General features: G+C 37.5%; 1 protein-coding gene across 1 annotated transcript in view; it reads right to left on the reverse strand.

The window, feature by feature from the left end:
• Window positions 1-6,970: 6,970 nt before the first annotated feature.
• The window catches only part of LOC114913330 (gibberellin-regulated protein 5-like), a 31,912-nt gene continuing 17,715 nt past the window's right edge, over window positions 6,971-21,167 (reverse strand). Inside the window, exons 2-4 of the mRNA XM_029262008.1 lie at window positions 7,728-7,769; window positions 7,601-7,631; window positions 6,971-7,152 (exon numbers count right to left, since the gene is read on the reverse strand). Coding sequence (XP_029117841.1) covers window positions 6,971-7,152; window positions 7,601-7,631; window positions 7,728-7,769 — 255 coding nt within the window. The remainder of the gene's footprint in view (window positions 7,153-7,600; window positions 7,632-7,727; window positions 7,770-21,167) is intronic.

Consider the following 21,167-nt stretch of genomic DNA (forward strand, 5'->3'; position numbering starts at 1 on the left):
CCATTAATCTCTTTATTATCATATTTTTAATTTCTGACCATTGGGCTCCTAATCATGGGTCTTAATGGATCAAAAAAGTTCAAAAGGTCATGTGCATTTAATCTTATTTTTATTTTTTGCCTGTTGGGTTCTTTATTAATGCCTTAATGGGTCAATAAAAATTCAAATAGTAATAAATAGTTATATTTTGGATGGCTATAAAAGGGTCATCTTGATACTTGATTTTAAATATCCCATTTAAGCCTCTCATTCTCTTCCTTCTGACTTTTTCTCTTCAAATTTTTTTCTTTATAATTTTTTTTTGAGTGCCGAAAGGATCTCCATCAACCTCCTACATAGTCATGCTCATAGGCAAAAAATCCCGATCATATCTTGTGGTGGTTTTTTGAAATTTTTTCACACGAAAGATGGGAGTCTGCCTTAGAATAGTGCCTCGCATAGTCGCATGCTTCCGGATTTGATCATTTTTATTTTTTGATGTTCTGTAAGTTCTTTATAATTTTAATATAATAAAATTTTGTTTAATTTTTTAAAATCACATTAGGAATTCTTTAAGCCTTATTCCAATAGCACATTGCCCAAAATTGGTATCGAGAGATACCAATTCATAGAATTGTGCAGCAGCATAGGAAGCTTTTAACAGAATGAAATGAATGCCATTTCCTGCTGTTTTCTGTCCCCCTAAATTGAGGGTATCCAGATCTCAAGTTTTCTATCTTTGATTGCATAAAAATTGGGGTGCAACTCAGGTAGAATCCAGTCTCATATTAGGACTCTCCAAGCTAGCTCTATCTGATCTTAATTAAATTTCAATTGGGTCAAGTTTGTCAGGTCTGGTAGGGTTTGGCTACATTAATTCTATTAGATCAAGTGGAATAGTATATGCACAATAGAAGAAACATTTGGAATATTTTTATTGGATTAATATTTATCGGGTTGAGATCCTAACTATTCATCAATTTAATTAATGTATTGTATGTTTTAACAAGAGTTAAAGATATAATTATACACAATATCTAAGTGATCCATTTGACAACATAAATATATAAATTATCTGTTTCTTTATATATTAGGCTAAGTTAGGTTGGGTTTTTTTTTTTTCCGTAAAAGGTTAGGTTGGGTTAAGATCGGGTTTGAGTTGGGTTTAAGCTCAATCTAGCTTGCACAGCTTCAGATCCAATTAGGATTTTCAGCCTAAGCACAACCCAGAATCATGAAACCTTGCCCGGACCATAGCCAATGAGTGGGTTGGATGGGTAAATTCAGGTTGAGCACCATCCAAGTTGCACCCCTACACGCAAATCTTTTAGGTCGCAAAGCAATACCAAAAACATAGATCCCTTTCCATCTTCGGTCTTCCCTTCATCAACCCTCTTTATTATTCATATCTCTCTTGGCCAACTTGGTAATGTAAACTTCCTGATAGCCCCTTTCCATCTCTCTCCCTAGCGCACAAATGCATGCATGTGCTTCTGTCCCAATAGCCAGTCTTTTAATCTTCACCTATCTAATGGGAAAAAAATGCAAATAAAACATGTTCACTAACAAATTTGTATGCAACTTTACTATTGAGTTGTGCAAGGTGTCCACAACATTTAAACAGAACTGGCATGTATTGGTGCACAATATATATTGTTAAATTGTGCAATGTTTTTTTTTCTAAATGCAAGTAAGCCTCATTGTTGCACTATGCACTTTCTCAAAAGCATAGCAAAATATGTAATGCAGATTTCTCAAATAGCAAAATATGTAATGCAGATTACCCAATACTTGCATTTATTTTTCTTTTTAGCATATCTTCATGCATCAAGCACACATACATAAGCGAAACTCGTTCTTGTGCAATGTATGTTTAAGGGAAACATGCATCTTAGAGAATCATTAAATGGTGTTTATTTTTTTTTTTTTCAAGTTCAAACATGTCTTTAGAAAAGATATATCTTGTGCATAATTATGCACTCAATGGATGTGATCCCCTTTTTGGATAAAAATGCACTCATTCTAACAAATAGCTCTTCTTGTTTTTCTCTCTTAATGTTAAACTAATTAAATATATTTTGATTTAAAAATGGAGTTTCTATTAATGCCTTGTAAAGGACAAGATGAAAATGCATAACCATCGGAGGGGGCTCAAGACCATGAACAAAGGCTTGGTTCGTTTGCTTTATGATAACAGAGATCGATGGACAGTCTACATTTCTCAATACTATCAATTGTGCGTTTTTATATTAATATTGGATATTAATACTCATTTCAATTCCATAATTTCTATGTAGATTTTCCAATACACTAACGAGGAAAAGAATAAGGAATATGGAAAAGATGGTGTCATTTCTTGGGCAGAGCAGTTTTTATTAATGTTTATGCAACAGTTCGGTGGACCAAGTAGCTTACCAAGGAAATCATAAAACTGTTCATTTTTGGCTCAGAAAAATTTTTTGTGCACTGCGGGCAGTGTACAAAATCCGATGTAGAGTGCACCACTTCACATAATTGATCTATATAGCTACCATTTTCTAATATACATTTAATATTGACAGTTCTATTTTTTCGTTTGAAAATTTTGAATGACGAAAATATCCTTATTCTTTGAAAAAATTATAATATCTTATATCCATATTATGACATCATATGTACAGAAAGTCATAATTTTGACGCAAGATGTCATAATTTTTTTCAAAGAGCAAGAGTATTTTCATCATTCAAAATTTTCAAACGATAAAACGAAACTGTAAACATTAAACACACGTTAGAAAGTGGTTGGATAAAAATATCTCTTCCATATTATGACATCCTGCGCCATATTATAACATTCTGCATGCAGGAAGTCATAATTTGATACAGGATGTTATAATATGCCATAAAATTTTATAATTTTTGGGTCATATTATGACATCCTGCGTGTAGGAAGTCATAATATATCATACGATATCATAATTTTTTTTAGAATACAGAAATATTTTTATCATATAAATTCTTTAAATAAAAAAATAAAATTATAGATATTAAATACGTGTTAAAAAATGATGACTATGTGCATCAATTACGTAAAGCAGTGCGTTCCATATCGGATTTTCTACACCGTCTATCCGCGGTGCACAAAGAATTTCTCTTTTGGCTCGTGATTCTTTTAATTTTCATAATAAATTATTCACATATATAAAAATATGGGTTTAATTCTGTAAAGTTCCTACATAAAATGATAGTAATAAGATAATATAGACACTTTAATTTTTCCAAAGAAAAGTGTAATAAATATATAATATAATAGACATATAAAAAGTGATAGAACTACGGAACAAGTATCCCTAGGAAAAAAAGACCCACATAAATGGATTCTAAGCCACACGTCATCCTTTTACGATGGGCTCCATAACATGACTAATTCGTGGACTCACTATTTTCTCTAGGGCAGCCAGTGGATGGAAAAATGATGTTGTCTGCTTAGATTTGACACCTCTTTATGTTCGCAATCATGTTGTACATGTACAATATAATATTTCATGTCAAATTTTATCCTGTGACAATTGCCATCACACAACTATTAACAAATGCACATGGTTTGTGACCTTTCTAAGGGAGAAAAGGGGGAGAGACCCATCATCCAGGACTCTAAACTAAAATTTTCATTTCCACGTAGAGAAGTTAAACTGTTGTTACTAGGTAGTGCATGTTGAGAAGGAAAAGGCATCCATGTTGTGCAAGGTATATGCTCTGCCCCATTAGATGGGCCCCATGCTCACATCAATAAAAAAATTGTGGCTCTAATCACACGTAAATATGTTTTGTTTCATGTGCAGTTATGGTGTTAATTTAAAGCTATTATTCATATAATGTATTTACAACGGCATATAACATATTAAATGACTATTATTTAGAAATTACTTCTAAGCAATAGTCTGCAAACGCAAATATTAAGTGAAGTGTATCAAGACCGTAGCCATAACTACATTCTCACTTTTACTATACCCAACGTATTTTTATATATTTTTTCATTATTCATTACTTTGAATTTTGAATTGTACAATATGGCATGTCTTACTATTGTTTTATAAAACCTTCTTTCACATCTTCAAGATATGCATATATTATATAATATTCTAAATGTACCTTTTCACTCGATCCAACTAGCTCTTTTGTGTTGTACATATCTTCATCTATATTGTTCACTACTAACTCCAATGGATAGAGCATGATATGACTAAATAAAAGTTCGAACTTGCAAGGTATCTTTATCTATGGCATGGTCTCTACACATATGTATAATTTAAATATTTTATATATTTTTTAAATTTTAAATAATATAAAAATATTAAAATTTTAATTTTAATTTATATTTTTAATTTTGTTCTATTTAAAATTTTATATTATTTATTTTGTTTTTTATAGAGATATCTCTAAGAAACATATCTCTTAAGAATAAGGCACCTATTGTATCAAGAGGTGCATCTTCTTTCTAAGGCATCTTTTATTGAAAGAGTATTTTCCTTCATTAAAACATCATATCTCCTGGTTTTGTACCCTTTTCTAAGTTAGATTAATGCTTTTAATTCCAACTACCATTAAGTAAATTATTTATATAATATGATCAAGGTTTCTGAAACCAACGAACTTCAAAACACAGGCTGTGCACTCATACACCAAACAAAAATTATGGGCCTTACCAAATTTGCCATGATTCATTATCAAAAATAAAAGAGATCCATCTATAATCTAAAAGAAACAAAACACTAAATGAGCACAGTGATTTCACACAATCAAGTTGAAATGCTGTTGTATAACTTTTTCATTTCTCTTCTTATCATTTTTGTGGTTGAGTGAAAGAGTTAGAAGGATGCTACCCAAATGGAACCTCCATGGTACAAATATCCCAGATGGACAATCTCCTTACAGGTCAACTTTGGGAGGCCTAATTCATCTCAACCAAATATCCCAGATGACCTGTTGGCTGCTGATTTTATCATTCCTGGGTTAATTCTATTATGGTTATCCATGATAAAGCTTCAGGGAAGAGGAGGTCTCTTTATGCTCACCCACTTTGATATCTCAATTCCTTACAATCTGTGGACTCTGAATATTTGTAAGGGCTGTTTTCATTTGCTGACGCTACATTTATCTGCAACCCACATGAACTGTGTGTCGGAACACATTCCTGGTACCTTTGGTTATGGTCAATGCATCATGCACCTTATTTCTCTTATCTACAGCTGAACTGGGTGCTAAGTATCATACCTCCACCCACCCTTGGTGCTACCAAGGTCTGGATTTGCTAATGGCAGGGAATTCTCTTTTGGGTAGACAGTATCCAAGGTTAAAAGAACCTCTTTCTAATCCTCCGGTTGCACCTTTTATGTTGCATAATATTTAATTTGTTCAGTTGGGCACCACTATTTTTTGCTCAGTATTCAAATCCCAGACTCCACACTGTAATTGTTATCCTTTTGTTTCCTTGGGTACTGTCTGTATCACTGTTACTTGCTTTGGTAATGTATATGGTGTTGTTTGTATTTATGTAAAGACACTGTTTTTTAATGAATAGCCTCTGTCTCCTTTCTTACTTTTACAAATTTTTTTAAAAAAATGTTGGTTGCGCCATCTATACAAAATTTGTGCCACATATGCATCTCAGGTTGCTAGATAGGATTTTTGGTGAGAGAAAGTCATCAAAAGTCTATGTTTTTGTAGTTCAAGGATCTTTCTAAAAAATATGTATTAATTCAGGGATTAGAAACATAATTTGTCTATTTATTTTTTTAGTTAACGAAAGTTGTAGGCTGAGCACTACTTTTGATGATTGAAGATTGTCAAACTTGACTATTCTTTTTTTTTCCCTCTACTACTAATGGTTGGTATCTTATTGAAAAAGATAATTTTCATCCGTACGACTGTACCTCCTATTTCATATGTCTATTTGCAAAGTCCAAGACTGCTATAAATTGATAGAGGCATTTCACCTTCCATAGTCATGTAATTCACTTAAATCCATCCTGATGTCTTTGAGAGTTTGTTTCCATTGATTGTAGTTGAGAGCATAACATGAAAATTTGATATTCATGTAAGACCAAATAATAGGTTATCATAAACTTACTACAAAATAAGAAGCAATCTCTTAATCTTGACCATGGGCTGTCAAGATTTGCCATAAAATAGAAAACATCTAAATAGTGTGTTGAATATTTTTATTATGCTTTTTATGGCATTTCGATGATAGGGCAAGCATCGGTGCAATGATAAGGCTGCTCCACCATGATGTGGTTGCCAAGAAAATATGGAAACAGCCTCTTCGTAGGTGAGAGGTTGTATGTATGTCACTATTCCCAGACCTTGCAATTATAGAAGCCCCGTGCAGCGGACCATCCTACGAGCTATATATCTTCTAATGTACGAGAAGATACCTTGCCCCCATGTGAAATATTTTGTGGGACACCTGTTCTTTGCTTCATTTTACCAACATATTTTCATCTACAGGATCCTGTTCTAATCCTAACCAAGGATGCCATCATGAGGCCGCTTATATTCCTACTTGGTACCAACTTAAACAACAGTTCTAGCTCCTGATTCTCCAAATGGTTCCTGAATAGCAAATTTGCTGAGTTCCAACTTCTGGTTTCTCGGATCTAAGGCTATCATCCACTTGTTATTCACTGCAAAGGAGGGAAGGTATGGGACAGCAGTCATTCTTGTTCGTATCTAAGCCCTACAAATTCAGATATAGTTATCTTAGTCCCCCACAACTCAGCATTGGACAGGATGTCAGCTGGACTGTTACAGAAAACTACAGAATCATCGCCTGTTCTTTGTGTCTGAGGAATCTCAGTAACTGCTGCGGCAGTTTATGTTTTGTTGCTGAAAATAAAGATCACTGAAGAATTCCACACATTTTGTCAAAATATCATTTCTTTACTAGTCAAAAACAGAAGGCGACAAGATTTATTTTATGGGATGACATGAGATCTAAGTAGGTGTTTAGCTAGGGACACTTGGGTTTGCCTTCCTTGGTCTTCCAGTTATTGTAGCATGGGCATTCCTCCTTGTGCCCATAGGTACCAGATGGGACGCAGAGGCATTTTGTGCAGCACTGGATGCAGAAGGACATGCATGGCTTTCTGTGGGACGTCGCAGAGCATCTGTAGGAACACTTGTCCGGGCATTCTGCAGATGAAGAGTTATGGAGATAAGTTCCTCAAAACCGTTGTTAGTTCCTCATCACAAATCTATCATTTGTATCATCACGAAGCAAGGATCTATCAATATAGAGCTTTGTCAAACAGTGTGGTGGTACTTCTACTAAAGAATCTTGCTACTTCTATTAATGAATCTTGCTACTTCTAGCATCTTGGTACAAGGATCTATCAATGTATAACATTCTGAAACAGTGTGTGCATGCATGTCCTAAGTGTAGGAGCATCAGCTTCAAGGATTCTATCTTTTTAATTGGTAACCTAACTCGTTGAAAAGTATCTAGTCATCTTAGTTGCATTTGCTATAATAGATCAATATTAAAACATTATATAGGTAATGATTGTGATGGAGAATATGATTCTATACATTCTAATTAGCTCAATGAATAAAAGGAGCTTATAGAGAGAAGCAGTCATACGTTCTACAGGAACCGAGCCTTCGCCACCCATCTGTCATTTCAAAGAGCAGAGAAAATGAGTTAGAGAATTCCCATCCAAAACTTATGGTTTGCAGAAGTCATATAAGAGTGTGATTTATAAACTTACAGGTTGATGTGTCGCAGACTTGGCAGTAACAAATATATCAGCCTGCATCATGGAGATATTAGTTAACTAGCTAGAACGGTATACCATTTTATACTAAACAACCTAAACTAGAATTGCTAGTATCCTAGCACAAAAATGGAAAACAGAAACATAAACCATAGCAACATATGCCATGATTGGAGATAGAATAGGGAAGGACATCCCATGTTGATTAGTGGGACATAATATAAAAAACAACTATTATATATGGTGAGATGATAAAATAGGAAAGGCAGCTATATTAATTTCCAAATGTTTGTGTGAGAGAGAAAACATGTGGTGGTCAACGCATGATGGTATAGCCAATGCAAATATTTGACTGGTGCGAGATTCCATATTTTTCACTCTAAAGTTGGACAGGCAAGGTCTAATTATAATTTTCCAATCATGAAAACTACAATAAATATGTTCAAATTTGTCAACAACGTCTCCTTGGAGCCACACAATATTTCTACTATTACATGAAATATCTTGCCTTGCAATACTCTACCTAGCATGTATCATGGATGCCTAAACGTTAACTTATGACTAAAATCAATTATATATTTCAAAAAAAATGCATGCCTGATGCCTGGGTACTATTCTACCATGAGACATTTTTCTTTTGGAAAATAAAACCTTTTTTTTTCTCAAACTCACAGCAAATCCTTTTATTTCTTTCTCAAATTAAAAAAAAAAAACTTCTTTCAGCACTAAATGGGAACTAATGACACCTGATGAAAGCATCTATGTACCCATGCACTCAAATGAACGCAAGCACAGAAAGTTAGAGAGAGAGAGAGAGAGAGAGAGAGAGAGAGAGAGAGAGAGAGATCACCATAATAACGAAGGCAAATAGGAGGAGAATTGAGGGGGGACGGCACGGGGAACGAGCCATCTTTGTTCTTCCTCTGCTCGTCGTTTGTATGACAGGAACTGATTCACGTAAGTTTGTAGGCCATGCGACACATTGCACGCCTATTTATACAAAAAGTTATCATCAATTCCGGACGTTGTACAGATCTCCTGCTATGTACCAGCTAACATATCCCGTTTTTCACAACTGTACGTCGTCAATAAATCCCAAGATTATCTTGGCATTATTTTGAGGCACATTGCCCAAAATTGGTATTGGGAGATATCAAATCATATAATAAGAATCTTTTTAACAGAACGAAAAAATGAATGCCATTTCCTGCTGTTATTTATCCCCCTGAATTGAGGGGATTAGGACCTCATGTTTCCTATCACTGATTGCATAAAAAGACGGGGTGCAACTCAGGTAAAATCCAGTCTCGTATTAAGACTCTCCAAGCAAGCTCTATTCTATCTTAATTAAATTTGGGTTGGGTCAAGTTTGTCAGATCTGATTGGGTTAGGCTACATTAATTCTGTTAGATCAAGTGAAATAGCATATGTACAATAGAAGAAACATTTGGAATATTTTTATTGGATTAATATTTATTGGGTTGAGATTCTAACCATCCATCAATTTAATTAGTGTAGTGGGTGTTTTAACAAGAGTTAAAGATATAATTATACAAACTATATAAGTGTTGCAGTTTGCGGTCAAAGGGTTGGATGATGGATTGACTCCGCGCCTGCATACATGAGATATTGTCCACTTTGATTCTGATCATCTTTAGACTTTAGTGAGTTTTGATCATTTGAAGCCTTACAATTTTGTCCTTTAAAAGATGCTTAATGTGGGAGAAAATGTTACAATCCATATAAGTCATACTCCCTCTTGACTTACAACCAATATGCGACTAAAGATGCCATCCTCCTACAATATTAGGCCCCCAGTTTAAGAGAAAGTATGTATACATGGGTAGGAGGCGTTCTTACAGACGACACCATTGTTGCGGTTTGCGGTCAAGAGGTCAGATGGCTCGGATTGCTGGATTGACTCCACACTCACATATATACGTGAAGTATTATCTACTTTGGCTCTGATCATCTTTGGGCTTTAGTGAATCATGACCATTTGGAGCTTCATAGTTTTGTCTTTTAAAAGGTACCTCACGTAGAAAAAAATATTCTAATCTATATAAATCATATTCCCTCTTAACTCACAATCGATGTAAAACTAAAGATATTATCCTCATACAACAATAAGTAATCTATTTGACGATATAAATATATAAATTATCTATTTCTTTTTACAGTAGGCTAAGTTAGGTTGGGATTTTTTTTGGTAAAAAATTAGATTTGGTTAAGATCAGGTTTGAGTTGGGTTTAAGCTCAATCTAACTTACACAACTTCAAATCCAGATAGGATTTTCAGCCTAAGCACAACCCAGAATCATGAAACCTTGACCAAACCACAGCCAATGAGTGGGTTGGGTAGGTAAATTCGGGTTTAGCACAATCCCACTTGCACTCCTACATGCAAATCTTCAACGTCATAAAGCAATATCAAAAACATAGATCCCCTTTCCATCTTTTATCTTTCCTTCATCAACCCTATTCATTATTTGTTGCCGCAAGACTCTAATCAAGCACTAACATGGCTAGAGCTAGATGCCATCCGAGATCTAAGATTCCAGAGAAAACTTGCAAGGAAAGTCCTCACCATCATGGTGTTTCGACGGTAGATTCTTTGATGCCTAAGTTAGTCAAAGCTCGAAAATAATAGAGAAAAATAGAGGAAAGCGGAGAGAGAGAGGTTGCTTTTCTTTTGGGAGTTCTCCCTTTCAAAATCGTTCCTTACCAAGGGTCTCACTCATACCTCTTTTATATGGAGGTTGAGCTATGGGCTATTAGTCAGAATTTGTAGACTACTAGACTTGATTATTTAGACCATTAAGCCATATTCTGGCAGTTCATTAGGGAGGAGAATCTATCCACTAAACTTTGGATTAAGATTATTAGTCGTAGATGTTCATTGCGGGCTTCACCTGCAGGACTAGTTAAGTTGGTAGTTTGGAATGAGCAAGGGATCAAGGTCCTAGGCCCACATTTAGTGTGATTTCGCCAAGTCACTTTGAATGCATCTCAAGAAGAGGGATGGTCCTGATAAATAGGTTATCCCACAATAGTTGCCCCTCACTTCTGAGTTTGAAGCAACTTTTATGGTTTTGAATGAAGAAAGTAGTCAATCTAACTGCTGGTTATCGATCCAATTTCCTCTCGAAAGCATCTCATTATGGAGGGCATCACTTCACGATCCATGAAATCATTATGAGGAAAGGGGGCTCAAGGGGTCATGTGATAACGCCTTAGAAAGGAGAGATCTAGAGATTGGTTCGAGGAACATCAAGACCTGCCATGTGTTAGATATTGATGAGACTTGAAGCATGCTCAATAGATTATTTCACGTCGTTCGATCTAAAAGGGGTGCGATGAAGAGACACAAGTTTTGCCATTTTCAATGTTGGCCAAGCAATAAGTGTTGGGAATAGTGTCCCAAAGCCAATCGTCAGCCTGTTGACGGTTGTGCTCCTTTTGTATTAGTACATGAATTATAAATAAATAAAAGTTATTTTGGTAATTTTTCATCACAAATGTTTCATCTTCTAATGAACTCCTGTGTTGTGGTGAAGTCCTTAGGACTATTTAGACTCGACAAAGGAGGATTTGTCGTTTAGTCCTTAAATATGTTCGCGACCAAATGATACGTTGTTACCAAGGACGACAATATTTATCGAGCATAGGTCGTTGTGTGCCATATGGGTTGGTTGTCCTCATAACCAAAGAGTGTGGAGACACTGGTATGGCATACAGGTGAGATGTAATGGTACATCTGCACTGAACGTGACCAACTTCGGAGCTATTTCTGCTGTCAAGATTTGCTCCGATGGGATATGGGTATAAATGTCCCTCCGACCTGAGACCGCCACGGTGACTTGCAAGCAACTCACTACACTTAGGCACTGGACTACCTGAATTTTTAATTCAGTGACGGAAGGTTGCTGGGTGTAGTCAAGTACTTGACTTGTCGGTGCGTGTGTCAAGAGGGGATTGACCACTCTAGTTTAGGAGCTGTGTACAGTCGTGTTTCAATTTAGCAAAACCTTGGTCAGGGTAGTCCTAGTGAGGAGTCACAGGACTAATTGAGTTGAGCACGATTCGGATGATATCATCAGGGTTGACAGTTTAACCCTGAGTCATCCTAAACACAGGGGTCAAAAGGGATGAATTATACGGTAACCATATTCACGTAGGTTCTGAATGTTGCGATTGCGATTATTCGACCTATCCGGTCGTCGGGTACCATTGCTAGATGGTCACTTCGATTAGTACAGAAATTGATTCCTGTGCTACCAGCTTAGGTTCGAACCTGCGGGGTCACACACATTAGAGGTTCCTTTCTGATCTGATGGCTGATTATGAGTCTTATCTATCTGAAACTCTATGATTGAGAATTAGGATTCTCTAATCATGAGTTCCACACATTTTGGGTACCGGGGTCAAAATTTTGAATTTCGAATTTTGAATTTGAAATTTGAACTCTTTGATCAGGATTTCATATCGATGGTCTCTGATGCCTGATTGCCCATCGAATTTGGACTCAATATTTATGAGAGGTTTAATTAGTAATTTAATCACTAATTAACTCAATTTGATTGAGTAATTATTTTTGGATCAAGTCCAATTGAATTGGATTCAGTTTGGATTGACCCGATTAGGTTAAATGTTGACCTAATCGCTAAGGTGGTTTAGTCCCTGATTTGATCAGGGGTTAGGTTTAGTTAATTTATGATTTGATTAGAATTTTATTAAGCCTAATTAAGCCTAATTATGTTGGGTTTAATTTGTTCTAATTGTGCTCAACCTATTTTAAACTAGGTTGGCTCAATTTGAATCAAACCACCTTGTTTTAAATTCCCTGCGTCACCCAACTTCCTTGCACCCATTTGAATTCACGAGAAGAAACTTCTCGTGAAAATTTTCTCACATAAAACCCTTCCCCACATCCTCATTTGTGCGCCATATGGATGGATAAATTAATTAGTTAGCCATTCAAATTCAAAGCATGTTTGAATTTGAATGGATAACTTATCACTTGCCCTTTCATCCTTATCCATTTTGTGCGCCACATTACTTACACGAGAAAAGGTTTCTCATGAAACTTTTTCCACGCACAAAGAGCCACGCCCCTTCTCTTCTCACGCCCAAAAGGATAGGGATAAGTTGGTTTTCGTTTGAATTCAAATTTGATTTGAATTCAAATGTGTAACCTCTTGTCTTTATCCTCTCACGCGGATAAGACACGTTTGACGTTGTTTTAAAAAGAGGAGAAAGGTGGGACGTGCGTAAAAAATTAGGAGAGAAACTTTGGGGCGTGAGGAAGGCTTCTGCGCAAGGTGAAGGTCCAAAACCTTCCGAGAGAAAAAGAAAGAAAAGAGAAAAAATTGGGCGCAGGGTTTTTGGTGTGTACCCTAGGGTTTCTACCTAGGGTTCGGGAAGTGAGATTGGTGTGCCACGAGTGTCGTGAGTCCACCAAATTTCAGAGAGAGATCCATCAGCCTCTCAAGTAACTGTGCAGACGATCTGGAGTGTCCGAGAAGTCGGCACACATCGATCGAAGGAGTTCGATCAACATCTGCCATCAAAAGGGTGAAATCACGAACTAGCATTCGTGAGGAGCTGATCAGACGGGAGCTTCGTGTGGACGATCCGTAGAGGCCAGACAGTTGGGTGGCTGTGACGTGACGATCAGAGCCCTCCGACGGTGATCAGATTGCGGTGATCGACTACCCGCAAAAGGTGATGTGTTCTGAACACAGTACTGTAAAACGTTTACTGATTCAAATTTGAATTTCAAATTTAAATGCATGCTGTTGTATCATATTTAGATCCTAGTGTAGGGTTAATTAGTATTAATTAATGATATTAATTAATAATTTCACTGTAAAATAGTAATTTTGAAAAAGTTTTAAAATTACCATTTTGCCCCTGCACTAAATTTTCGCTTCAATTGGTATCAGAGCAGGTTCTAGAATATGATATACATATGCATGCGTAGATTAAGGTGTAATCTATAAGTTTAAATTTGAAATTCAAAATTCAAAATTCGAAATTCAAAAACATTTGAAATTTGAAATTTGAAATTTGTTAGAAGTTTCAAATTTGAAATTCAAAATTTGAAATTTGGTTGAAATCTCAAATTTGAAATTTGAAATTCGAAATTTGAAATTTGAAATTCAAAATTCAAAATTTGAAATTTAAAATTTGGTTGAAATCTCAAATTTGAAATTTGAAATTTGAAATTCGAAATTTGAAATTCAAAATTCAAAATTTAAAATTCAAAGATTGAAAATTCGAAATTTGAAATTTGGTTGAAATCTCAAATTTGAAATTTAAAATTTGAAATTTGAAATTTGAAATTTGAAATTCAAAATTTAAATTTTGAAATTTGTATATTTAGATATACTTGATCCAAGTAGCAAGTAATCTAATTGGGTTGGTTGCCATGGCCGTCCGGTCATAGGAGAAAAGTAGGGTTTAAAGGCCCTCTCTTCCCATTCGATGGGGTCTCCTATGGCGGTAGGGGTGCCGATGCAATTATATCCCATGCCGATGAAGCAGCGAAAGGACTTAATTAAGAAATTTATCATGAATATGTTAGATTAGATCTAAAAGAAAATTTATGATTTATTTTGAGTTATTTTCTGTTATGAAATGAGCAATAGAATTGCTGTTTATGAAATGTGCTGACCCGTTTGTGAAATGAGTTAACACATTTGGTGAACAGAAAAATAAAATCTTTCAAATTTGAAAATTATTTTCGAAATGCCAAACCCTGACCCATCAGCCCAAGTACTTAATTAAAAGAATTAAGTGTTGTCTAGTAGGTCTAGAATTGTGAATTAAGACCTAAGACAATTGCATAAACTTTTGGGTCAATGGGTTAGATGAATTAGGTCCATAATTGGGTTAGACCTAAGGTTAGTTTAAAAAATGGACGAATTGGAGTAATTGGTCAAATCTAATCAAAAGTTGAATTAGATTAGGTCAAGGATACTCTAGACTCAACTTTAATAGTTGTAGTTGAATGGGTCCATGTCTTTAACTAGACCAAGATGGACTTAATTCATGGCTACGCGGTGGAGCTCTATTTACTAAGTTGATCAAAATTAAAACTAATGAACCGGTTGGTGTCTAAGGTAAGTTCGGCAGTTTTGACCAGTGGTTCTTAAGCGGGAGCTACTCGCATTGATTCGATCATTGACGAGTTAATGGCAAATCCCCACCACTGATCTCACTTACCTGGCCAATCTGGTAAGTTAGATTTTGATTAGATCACTTGGTGATTAGAGCTCACCCATGTCATTAGGTAAATCAGTAAGACTGATTTAGGTGCTCCTAATGCCAGCTTTAATTAAATCTTTTTTAATCTGACTTGGTGAAGTCAGTGGGAGGATTGAAATTGGCTGGATGATTTCTTCTCTACTATTCTTTAATAAAATCCTCAAAATTATTAGGTCCCTAAAATGATTAAGTTATAATGATAACTAAGTCATAGCCTCCCATTAAGTAAATGATAATGAGTCCATTAGTTCAATGATCATTGGAGGCCCAAAGGCCTGGTGCTCATTGGCTAATGGAATTATTATTCATAATATGATAATTTGATTGAGTCTTTCTGATGGTGGTTAGGTTGGCCGGCCAAAGTCGGGCCTGATCATTTATTGGTCCGATTCACTAAATTAAGTCATGTTAATGGTTGGACCTAACCAGATCTTTTCAGTGGAGGCCAAAGCCTACTGATTAGGTTCTGGGGCAAAATAAATTACTAGAAGTTGTTTAGAGAAACAACTGGTTAAGAACCTACCCATAGATGCACATGGGTTGACCAACCAAAGTTGGGCTCGTGTGTAGTCTGTGTGGATTCTAGTACCCATTAAGGAATTAAAGTAATTCCTCGAATTAGAGGATGAGGCTACCAGTTCGTAAAAATATTGGAAAAAACTTTAGACTAAAGTCCAAGTCTTTAGTATTAATTTATGTACTAATAGAGGTCTCGTTTTTCTTTAAGCAGCTATGGCCACTACCCTGTCGTTCCGGTCATTATTAGATAATGACAAGCTCATGGGACCCAATTTCGATAGCTGGTATCGAAAATTGAAAATCATCCTTGAGCATGAACGGATCCTTTATGTAGTAACGGATCCAGCACCTGAAGAGCCAGCTCCGAATGCTAGTAAAGCGATCCGAGATACTTACTTGAAGTGGCTCAATGACCGCACCACCGTTCGATGTATTATGCTGGCAGCAATGAATGACGAGTTCAGCCGAAGGTTTGAGAACGCCCAGCCACAGGAGATGCTTCAAATGTTGAACGACTCCTTTGGCATGCCTGACGACGTTGAAAGGCACAAAACTAGTTGTGCTATTTTCAATGCTCGAATGAGGGATGGGGCCTCAGTCACTGATCATGTACTGTATATGATCGAGATGATTGAGCGCCTAAGCAAATTGGGCTTTCCTCTGCACGAGCAGCTCGGTAAGGATGCGATCCTTAATTTTTTGCCCAAGTCCTTCCTCCCATTCCTTACTCATTTTCGAATGACAAAGCCTGCAGTAAACTACCACGGATTGTTGGGGTTGCTGCAGAACTTTGAGAAGGATCACCAACTCCATAAGGAGTCGGTGAATGTAGTGGGAGGGTCTTCTTCTCGTCGTCAACCCTTTGGGAAGGGGAAGAAGAACAAGAAGAAGAAAAATAAGAAGGTGCAATCTCATGCTGAGACAGCAGCACGGGGTCAGACCAAAAAGCGCAAGCATGACCAGAGCCAGGCGGAGTGCTTCTTTTGCAAGAAGCACGGACATTGGAAGAGGAACTGTCCTCAATACATTGCCTCCCTGGATCCGAACAGGCCAAAGAAGAAGCAAGGTAATTATATGATAACTCCTTGCAACTTTTCGATTTGTGATACTACTGCCTGGGTATTGGATACCGGAAGCCCTTATCATATTTGTAATTTGATGCAGGGTCTGCAGGTCAGTAGGAGATTTGATGAAGGCAAGAGGTTCCTGAATGTTGGAGATGGAAGCAAAGTTCCAGTTCTAGCTTTAGGAATCATGAGTCTTGTAATCAATTCTCGTAATGTAATTCTGAGTGAATGTCACTATTGTCCAAGTTTTTTATTAAATATTATTTCTGTAGGCCTTTTGGCCATGTACGGTTATGATTTTTTAATAAAAGAAAATATTTGCAATATCATTTTGAATGGTGTTACAATATTTGTTGGACAATTAAATAATGGAATTTACTTACTATCACAGCCTGTTAATGTGGTTCAAAAATTCGGTAAACGCTCTAGAATAGATAATGTGTCAGAAGTCTACCTTTGGCACTGTAGGCTAGGTCATATCAATAAGAACAGGATAAACAGGTTGGCTCAAGAAGGAATTCTTGAAGTTAGTGATTGTGAATCACTTCCAACCTGTGAGTCCTGTCTTCTTGGAAAGATGACCAAGTCACCTTTTACTGGAAAAGGTGAGCGAGCCAGTGAACTCTTAGGTCTGGTACATTCTGATGTATGTGGACCCATGAGCTCAAGTGCAAGAGGTGGATTTTTCTACTTCATAACCTTCACAGACGACCTATCTAGGTATGGATATGTCTATTTAATGAAGCATAAGTCGGAATCATTTGAAATGTTCAAACTATTCCGAAATGAGGTAGAAAAATAAACTGGGAAGTGTATTAAAACTCTTCGATCTGATCGAGGAGGTGAATACCTTTCCAATGAGTTTCTGACGTATCTAGGGAGAATGAGATTCTCTCTCAGTGGACTCCTCCTGGAACACCACAGCATAATGGTGTGTCTGAAAGGAGGAATCGGACCCTGTTAGACATGGTTCGATCCATGATGGGGTTGCTGGTCTGCCGATCTCCCTCTGGGGATATACGCTCGAATCGGCTTGTTACCTTCTAAATAGAGTTCCGAGTAAGTCTGTAGCCAAAACGCCATATGAGATATGAATAGGACGTAAACCAGTACTCTCGCACCTTAGGGTTTGAGGGTGTCCGGCTTATGTTAAACATTTAATTACAGACAAGCTTGGACCTAGGTCTGACAAGTGTAATTTTATAGGGTACCCAAAAGAGACCAAAGGGTATTATTTCTACCTTGCTGATGAGCAAAAGGTGTTTGTCAGCCTTAAGGCAATCTTTTTAGAAAAGGAGTTCCTTAGTGAAGGAACTGTTGCCTCTAAAGTCGAACTTGACGAAGTTCGACAGGTGGAAAAACCGACACATATTACTGAACCTGAACCGGATTTGATTAGATCAGATCCGGAGCCCATTGATTATGCACCCTTAAGGCGGTCTGGTAGAGTACCACATCAACCGGACAGATACTATGGTTTCTTGGTCCGGGATGGTGATCCTATCGAACTTGATGAAAATGATGAGGATCCGATCACCTACATGGATGCAATGCAGAGACCTGACTCTGAGAAATGGCTAGAGGCCATGAAATCCGAAATGGAGTCCATGAAGGTCAACGATGTGTGGACATTGGTTGACACACCCGAAGGAGTAAAACCCATAGGGTGTAAGTGGGTCTTCAAAAGGAAGAGGGGCGCAGATGGAAAGGTGGAGACCTATAAAGCCCGTCTGGTTGCCAAGGGATATCATCAACGTTATGGTATAGACTATGACGAGATGTTTTCTCCTGTGGCAATGCTCAAATCCATTCGGATTATGCTTGCGATAGCTGCCCATCTGGACTATGAAATCTGGCAGATGGATGTGAAGACAGCTTTCCTAAACGGAGAGCTGGACGAAGAGGTGTATATGATACAACCTGAAGGGTTCACATCCACAGATGAGTCTAAGGTGTGCAAGCTACAGAGGTCCATTTATGGACTTAAGCAGGCATCTCGGAGTTGGAACATACGTTTTGATAGGACGATCAAAACGTATGGCTTCGTTAAGAACGGAGAAGAACCCTGCATTTATAAGTGGGCTAATGGTCCAGCAGTAGTATTTCTTGTATTGTATGTGGATGACATTCTCTTAATCGGGAATGATGTCCCTGCATTACAGGGAATAAAGATTTGGCTATCGTCACAGTTCTCCATGAAGGATTTGGGAGAAGCTTCCTACATCCTAGGGATGAGGATCTATAGGGATAGATCCAAAAAGTTGCTTGGCTTATCCCAGTCCACGTACATTGATACTATGCTGAAAAGATTCGCATGGAAAATTCCAAGAAAGGCTATCTACCGATAGGCCATGAATTTCTCTCTCGAAGAGGGATTGTCCGACAACACCTCAAGAGAGAGAGCGTATGGGTAGGATTCCATATGCTTCGGCAGTGGGATCTATCATGTACGCCATGACATGTACACGACCAGATGTGGCATACTCACTAGGGGTAGTGAGTAGATACCAATCTGATCCAGGAGAGAATCACTGGAAGGTTGTTAAAACCATCCTGAAGTATTGAGAAATACTAAGGACCAGTGGCTTATATATGGTGAATCGGACTTGAGACTTATAGGGTTTACAGACTCTAGTTTCCAGTCTGATCGAGATGATAGCAAGAGTGTGTCAGGATTTACTTTTACCCTTAATGGTGGGCTGTCTGCTGGAAGAGTTCCAAGCAGCACACTGTGGCTGATTCAGTATGCGAGGCGGAGTATATTGCTGCATCAGATGCTGCCAAAGAAGCGGTGTGCTGAAGAAATTCATCACCGAGCTCGAGTAGCACCCTCCCTTGTTGGTCCAGTTCTGCTCTACTGCGACAGCTCTGGAGCCATTGCTCAGGCGAAGGAACCAAAGGCACACTAGCAGACGAAGCATATTCTGCGCCGCTACCATCTCATCCGGGAGATCGTGGATCGAGGTGACGTCGACCTTCAGAAGATCGACGGGAAGGAGAACCTGGCCGACCCATTCACTAAAGCCATTGCGGTGAAGGAGTTCAACGACTACAAGTCGAAGATGGGTATTAGATACTGCACCGATAGGCTTTGGCCAAGTGGGAGATTGTTGGGAATAGTATCCCAAAGTCAATCGTCAGCCTGTTGACGGTTGTGCTCCTTTGTATTAGTACATGAATTATAAATAAATAAAAATTATTTTGGTAATTTTTCATCACAAATGTTTCATCTTCTAATGAACTCCTGTGTTGTGGTGAAGTCCTAGGACTATTTAGACTTGACAAAGGAGGATTTGTCGTTTAGTCCTTAAACATGTTCGCGACCAAATGATACGTTGTTACCAAGGACGACAATATTTATCGAGCATAGGTCTTGTGTGCCATATGGGTTGGTTGTCCTCATAACCAAAGAGTGTGGAGACACTGGTATGGCATACAGGTGAGATGTAATGGTACATCTGCACTGAACGTGACCAACTCCGGAGCTATTTCTGCTGTCAAGATTTGCTCCGATGGGATATGGGTATAAATGTCCCTCCGATCTGAGACCGCCACGGTGACTTGCAAGCAACTCACTGCACTTAGGCACTGGACTACCTGAATTTCTAATTCAGTGACGGAAGGTTGCTGGTGTAGTCAAGTACTTGACTTGTCGGTGCGTGTGTCAAGAGGAGATTGATCACTCCAGTTTAGGAGCTGTGTACAGTCATGTTTCAATTTAGCAAAACCTTGGCCAGGGTAGTCCTAGTGAGGAGTCACAGGACTAATTGAGTTGAGCACGATTCGGATGATATCATCAGGGTTGACAGTTTAACCTGAGTCATCCTAAACACAGGGGTCAAAAGGGATGAATTATACGGTAACCATATTCACGTAGGTTCTGAATATTGCGATTGCGATTATCGACCTATCCGGTCGTCGGTACCATTGCTAGATGGTCCTTCGATTAGTACAAGAATTGATTCCTGTGCTACCGGCTTAGGTTCGAACCTGAGGGTCACACACATTAGAGGTTCCTTTTTGATCTGATGGCTGATTATGAGTCTTATCTATCTGGAACTCTATGATTGAGAATTAGGATTCTCTAATCATGAGTTTCACACATTTTGGTACCGGGGTCAAAATTTTGAATTTCGAATTTTGAATTTGAAATTTGAACTCTTTGATCAGGGTTTCATATCGATGGTCTCTGATGCCTGATTGCCCATCGGATTTGGACTCAATATTTATGAGAGGTTTAATTAGTGATTTAATCACTAATTAACTCAATTTGATTGAGTAATTATTTTTGGATCAAGTCCAATTGAATTGGATTCAGTTTGGATTGACCCGATTAGGTTAAATGTTGACCTAATCGCTAAGGTGGTTTAGTCCTGATTTGATCAGGGGTTAGGTTTAGTTAATTCCTGATTTGATTAGGATTTTATTAAGCCTAATTAAGCCTAATTATGTTGGGTTTAATTTGGTCTAATTGTGCTCAACCTATTTTAAACTAGGTTGGCTCAATTTGAATCAAACCACCTTGTTTTAAATTCCCTGCGTCACCCAACTTCCTTGCACCCATTTGAATTCACGAGAA

The sequence above is a fragment of the Elaeis guineensis genome, chromosome 1, assembly GCF_000442705.2.
Source record: "Elaeis guineensis isolate ETL-2024a chromosome 1, EG11, whole genome shotgun sequence".
NCBI classification, from domain to species: Eukaryota; Viridiplantae; Streptophyta; class Magnoliopsida; order Arecales; family Arecaceae; genus Elaeis; species Elaeis guineensis.